The 6,732-nt window shown below is 52.2% G+C and overlaps 1 protein-coding gene across 1 annotated transcript in view; it reads left to right on the forward strand.

Annotated features, from left to right (window-relative positions):
• The window catches only part of LOC104389232 (cystathionine beta-synthase-like), a 30,778-nt gene extending 24,115 nt beyond the window's left edge, over positions 1-6,663 (forward strand). Inside the window, exon 16 of the mRNA XM_009998194.1 lies at positions 6,583-6,663. Coding sequence (XP_009996496.1) covers positions 6,583-6,663 — 81 coding nt within the window. The remainder of the gene's footprint in view (positions 1-6,582) is intronic.
• The last annotated feature ends 69 nt before the right edge of the window (positions 6,664-6,732 follow it).

Below are 6,732 nucleotides of genomic sequence, written 5' to 3' on the forward strand. Positions count from 1 at the left end.
ATGACAAGAAGTACCACCGTGCCTCAGCTGCCCCCCCCTCCACTCCTCCAGCAGGGCCAGCTGCACCCCCAAAGCCTGAGACACCCAGCTGAGGGTGCTTTCTGGTCTAATCCAGATGATAGTTTCTCAAAACAACTAGCTGAAAATTGTAATGTAATAGCCATTTTTCTGCTAAACACCACCCAGAAAATCACAGAAGAGAAGATAACTAAAGATATTGAGTTCAATAACCATGTGTGGTTACACAGAGCTTCCCAGGGCTGGAAAGGGAACACAGAGAGGGGGATGGGAAGGGGATGGTTATTACTGCCCAAATTTTAGCAGGTGAGGGTGTGGTGTGTTTGCTATCAGTAGGTACTTAGGCACTGCAGGTGCTGCAGCTGCTGCAAGTCACCCTGGTCCCACCAAGGCTGGAGCTGGTCTCCACCATGGGAAGCTCCATCCCTCTTGAAGGTGGGAGGCAAGCCATGCCAAGGCTGCACCCTCCTGTTCCTCTCCAGTCTTTGCAGGGAGGGCTGTAGAAACACCCCCTCCAAAGACCTTCCTTCTCACTCCCAGCTCTGTTAAGGGGCCAAGGAGGCAGCAGCTTCTTCTCCTTCCCAGGGGTGAAGGAGAGGCAGCACCCTGGAGGAGTGATGAGGAGGGGGCCGGGTGGAACATGGTACCCTGGCCCACAAAAGCTGGGGAGCTGGGCAGGCAAAGGCAGGAAGGACGGGAAGGGACATCTGAGGGCTGTGACTGGCAGGGTGGATGAGGTGCTGGGCACGTGGGAAATGGCTATTCCTGTAGTGACAACTGGTGTTTGGAAAGAACCTTCCTCACCTCTGGGGGAGCTGGTAGCACTGGATGTCTCATCCACGGTCCTGCAGAAGTGGGCTCTGCATGGAAGCCATTCAAGAAGAGAGGACCCATTCTCATTATATAGTAGTTGGGAGAAGGGATATGGCTTCATTCCTGTGTTCTGTAACAATTATCTCATGAACATCCATCCTGAGAGCTCATTATTGAGGGGTAGGGGAGGAAGTGAGACTAATCTTAATTTTGCTGTCAGTGTATTATGTTCTAGGAACTGATGATAATGAAGGTCAGAAGAGCCATTTGCCATGGCTGCAAAAAACATAAATGAAAGCAAATGTGAAAGGAGGGCTGTGGGACTAAACCAAAACACTGTTGAAAACCAGTTTGGGACAGTTGCTCTTGGAAGATGCAAAGAGTTTTGCAGTCCTTTCATAAATCTTGGGACCTGCTTCAAGGTAACAAAAACCAATTTTGATTTTGGCTTGCTGCTAAGTGGTTAGTCCATACTTTCAATCTAATCTAGTTTGTATGAAGCGTTTTATTGAATTATAGAATGCTGAAGTATTTATATTTAGGAAGAGTGTTTCTGCTGTCTTTAGTTTCCTGAGTGACCCAAGTTGTATTTCTGCAAGTTTTTGCTTGAGTAATAACCGTATTTGTCAAAAAAAAGTAAAAAGTTATTAACTCAGTCTCATTGTATTATATTTAATCTAGTGATTTGGTTGCAAGCTGAAGGATATTAGTTCATACATATATTCCAAACTTACATGAGTAAGTTTTAAAGTGCCCCATAATTCCATGAAGCCCAGAAATGAGTCTGAATCTGGACCACTTTGAAGCCTGGAACATGCCAGACTGTTCCTGATGTCGCTGAAGTATTTCCTTCTGTGCAGTAGACTTGGCTGCAAGGGAAGGAGAGGAGATTTGCCTCCGCCAGATGTCCCAAGGGATCTTCCCTGGGGTTTGGGACCCTCCTCTCCAGATCCCCCTCCTCCTATGCAATTACCCCAATGGGATGGCTTTTGCCCCAAAGGCAGCTCATGAGTTTTAAGGTCGAGTGTGAAACAAGCTCCTTGGACTGCTCTGGAGACACAGGCATCTTTGAGGAGGAGGTGAAGTGCTGTGCCTGGAGACCACTGCCACCCTGCCTCCAAAGATGCCCCTCTAAGTGCACATGGAAATAAGTCCCTGCATGCTGGACAGGTCTCTCCCAGGGGGTTAGGGAAGCTTTAGGGCACCTAAGTCACACCCAAGAGCTTTACAGTAGGAATGAGAGGTCTTGGGTGCGGCTGCATGTGCATGTGTGTGCAAAAAGGAGCTTAAGGCAGCTCTCCTGTTGGTGTAGCAGCGTCCGAGGCTGTGGGACACAAGCCATGCTAATGGGCTGTTGTCTCAGAAATTGCATATGTTTATGCAAAAGATGTTCTGTTACTGTGAGCTTGAGCAGAAACAAATACAGTATGGGATGCAGTTGAACGGAATGTTTGCTTGCAGAGCAGGCTGTTGCCCAGCACAGTCAGCGTGTGGGGCTGTGTGCTCACCTGGACGTGCAAAACGTGGCAGCTCTGGCAAAAAAAACAACCCAACAAACAACAACCAGATGACAGGCTAACAGCACGTAACACAGCCCAGGCTTCCACTGCCCAAACTTCTTTGCAGCCCACATGGCCCCTACGGCTTAGCTGAAACCCCAGTGCTCCTGCATGGGGTGGGGGCAGCAGGCAGGCTGTGGGAACGGCAGCTGCACGTCAGCAGAGGTGGAGTAAATGCTGCATATTAACCAGGGATGGTTAGAACAGCTTCTGTATGTTAACTGTGAGTGTGGGAGCTCACAAAGTTGGGTGTGAACTACGGATGTTTCAGGACAGGGAACTGCTTGAAAGAGTCCAGCACAGAGCCACGAAGATGATGAAGGGAGTGGAACATCTCCCTTATGAGGAAAGGCTGAGGGAGCTGGGTCTCTTTAGCTTGGAGAAAAGGAGACTGAGGGGCAACCTCATCCATGTTTACAAATATGTAAGGGGTGAGTGTCAGGGAGATGGAGTTAAGCTTTTTTCAGTGATGACCAGTGATAGGACAAGGGGTAATGGATGCAAACTGGAGCATTGGAGGTTCAATGTGAATATCAGAAAAAACTTCTTTACTGTGAGAGTGCCAGAGCACTGGAACAGGCTGCCCAGGGAGGTTGTGGAGTCTCCTTCACTGGAGACATTCAAAACGCGCCTGGACACGTTCCTGTGTGATGTGCTCTGGGTGACCCTGCTCTGGCAGGAGTGTTGGACTAGATGATCTTTCATGGTCCCTTCCAACCCCTAGGATTCTGTGATTCTGTGATTGCTCCAGCCAGGCTGGAGCTGGCCGCTCCAAAGTGATCCCAGGGGCCCCGGCAGGCAAATCCCATGGTGGCATTGCCTTGGAAAGGGATGTTGGTGTTGTGTCTGCTGTAGTTTCCCACAGACTGTGACCCTCAGGATGCCAAGGTGCCCTGCAGCACACACCAGGGCAGAGTGCTGCCCTGCTGGCACCCTGGGATGCTGGCTTTAGTTACTGGGTGATAAGGGGGACCTGCTGCTGCTGTCCTGTCCACTTCATCTCTGGGGTGGAAAAGTCCTCAGCAAGCAAGGCAAGGAGTTTCATTTGCCTGATCTGCAGAAATCCACGCAGTTTGCATGGGTGCAGTGTTGCACCCACTGCCTGCTATCCCTCCTCCCTGCATCCCCAGGCCTGCCCTCTGGCACTGACAACCCCTTCAAGATAACTGGTCTTTCAAGTTTGTTTCCCTTTCCCGGCCACCCAGACCCTATCAGTGTTTTACCTGTCCATTGGGAGGTGGCCACCCAAGGGTGCCTGTCATGCTCAGCACTAGTCAATGCTCTTGGGCTCTGTGTGGTGCAGGAGTTCCAGATATCTGCCAGAGGAAGAGGGGTTTTCAGGCTTTAGGTTCTGTGAGAAGGCAGGGGGAGGACGGTGAAGTGGGCATCCCATCCTGCTGCCTTGAGAGTGGCACTGAGCTCCAGTGCTGGAGATGGACTCTGGTCCTGCAGCACCAGCCCAGGCTCTTCCCCCAGCACCTCCTGCTCTGAGGGGTGCACGTGGGCAGGTGTGTGCAGCCAAAGCCCTTGCTGCCCTCCACAGTCCCACATGCTGCAAGATGTCTCTGCTCTTCATCCCATTGTTCTGCAAGGCTGAGGGGCACATTTCCAAGGTGGCCATTAGTACATCAGGCTTAAGCATTTTCACACCAGGAAGCAGATGGCCCTGGGGAAGCTCAGGCTGCCTGTGCCAGTCAGGGCAAAGGGGTTATGCCCACATATGAAATCCATGCAGACCTCTTCCACTGGGACACGTGGCCTTGGCCTCCTGTAGCTTAATCCAGGGAAAAACAGTCACACAGGGCTTAAGGTCCTTTAAATGGTGCTTCTCAGGCTCGTGGCACTGGAGGGCTGCCCTGCCCTGGGCAGCTGCATGGAGGCAGAGGTAAAATGTGTGTCTCAAGGAGGTCCATACCCACCTCCAGCTTCTGCAGGAGAGAACTGCAGCTCCAGAGCTGGCTATCCTCCACCTGGGCTGCCTCACTACAGCTTTTAAATAATTTTTCTTTCCCCCTGGACACGGGTGTTTGTGTCCAGGGCAGCCTGCAAAGCGCAGGGGAATGCGGACTCTTCAGAAACCCTGGCTGACGTCCGCAAGGAGGGGTGTGGAGAGGACCTGCAGGCAGCTGGGAGATGCCGGATTAGTTTGCGGTCAGACAGACTAAACCAACGCCACTAGAAAGATAAACATCTTGCTGGCCCTGCCCAGCCACCTTTTGTGTTAGGGAGGCTTCCCCACCTCCCCTGTCTCCCCCCACCAGTGTTTCATCATGGAACCACCAGCAGTGGCACATAAATAGAGCCCCGGGAGGCTGTGGGGCCAGAGAAGACCTCAGACACCACCAGGATCCTGCACTGCACCCCAGCACCCAGATCACCTGGCCTGGCCACACTGCAGGTAACCAGCAGCTGGGACCCAGGGGGGGTTGGCGTGAGGCAGGAGGGGGGAGTCTTACCATCCCACAGCCCATTTTTCCAAAACTAAGGGGGAGGTAAAACGTTATCACTAGGAAAACTGTCCTGGTGCGAGCGGGGGGCTGTTCCCAGTGTGGGCACTGAATGACAAACTCCACATTGTGGTTTTGCTGGAAATGAGCTCAGTTGAAGAAACCTGATTTCATTGCGAGGTGGGGTCAGAGGTTTCAGTGGCTTTTGGGTGAGCAAAACCTGAGACTTAATGATGTCTGCCAGCAGTGCCCTGCTCCGCCTGTGTGTGAAGCCCAGAGGAGCAGGGTGGCTGAAGCTGGGAGGGAGCTCCTCAGCATGGGGCTGAGGAAGGGGAGTCCTCACTCAGCTACAGCCTTTCCTTGGGGAGCGGGTCTGGGCTCTGTGCTGCTCAGCACAGCCATCAGTCCCTGGGAACAACGATAAAGTAACCGGTAGATTAAAATGTGTGAATGAAACAAAGGGGCAGAACAGTAACTTACAGCAAGGAGGAAGCAGTTACTGGTAACTTAAGCAAGCAAGAGTTTGCTTTAAAAACAGGAAAGCTTTAAAATAATTTTTCACGTTGAAGATGGATGGGCTTCATGCTTTCAAGTTCTTTCTCTGTAGTTACGTGATTTGGAATTATTTGTGTTCGAAGAAATGTTAAGAAATAATTGCAAGTATTTGCATGTCTGTAAGAATAGGAAATTGGGGCTATCAAATGCACAGCATGAAGGTAGTGATATAATTGTAATCAAAGGTACCACTAGGGCAACTGGAGAAGTGACCCAACCTGGAAGGACCCAGTGCAGGAGGGAAGGAAGTGTCTTTAATACAACAGGATGTAAGGGCATGCAGAGAGAAGAGATCTAAAAGTGAAGGCTGCTGTTAAGGAAATGTTTGGTCTTGGAAAGCTGGCAGTCCGAAAAAAAAAGAGTCCTCAACCTTAAAGGAGAGAAGAGAGCCAGTATGAGGTGCCAGGCAGTGCTGTGCATCCCAGGAGCTGTAAGTGCAGGTGGAGGGAGCAGGCACAGGGAGGGGATTTCACTTCTGTGAGCGGCTCTCCGTTTGGAAATGGGCTGGCCAGAAAACTGTGGAAAGCGAAGGCCAGAGACACATGGGAGTGCCTGACATCAGAAACATCTTACTTGTGAAGCAAAGGCTTCTCAAGTTGAAACAAGGCCAACCCCCTTGGCCTTCCTGCGAGGGTGTGGGGTGGCTGGCAGAGGCAGGAAGAGAGGTGCCAGGTGCCGGGGAGCTGACATCCAGACCTGATCCCTGGGGAAGCATGGTCCCAACTGTAGTAGTAGCCACAGGATGAGCCACCAAAACAGACAATTGCTTCTTTGAGCTCTTCATGTGTCCGTGGCTAAATGCCTCCCAGGACCAATTAGTGTAATGTAAATTATTAGCATCGATACAGGGGTGAACAAGGGCCATTTGCTGGCCAGGACAGCCTTGCTGGAGCTCGATGTGTGCTGCAGTGTGGGCCTCTCTAACCCAGTGCCCACGTTTCAGCCATCTGGTGGTTGGTGAACACCTTGACTGAGCCAGGATGAACCTCTGGGCACAAGAACTTGTGTTTCAGAGCAAACCACCCTGCTCCCAGCGAGCTGCAGATGACCAGAGCTCCAGCTAACGGGGCGTGCTGGTGAGAGGTGGCTGCATCCCGTTCACTTCAAACCTCTAGAGGGTCCAGACCCTGGGGTTTTGGTGCACCCATGCCCCGCAGGGCATGCTCCTATCTCCCTCTTTCTCTCCCCAGAGCGATGGCTCTTGCCGACGCCCTCCGCCTGCTGCTCGCCTGCCTCCTGCTCCGCGCCGCTGCCCCCAAACCCGCCTGTGACCCCAGTGCCTGCACCCCCTGCGCCGAGGGGGACGCCGAGGGGGACACGGAGGCACTGGGCACCCACCT

This window comes from Chaetura pelagica, unplaced genomic scaffold, assembly GCF_000747805.2.
Source record: "Chaetura pelagica isolate M959 unplaced genomic scaffold, ChaPel_1.0 scaffold360, whole genome shotgun sequence".
In the NCBI taxonomy this organism is placed as follows: domain Eukaryota; kingdom Metazoa; phylum Chordata; class Aves; order Apodiformes; family Apodidae; genus Chaetura; species Chaetura pelagica.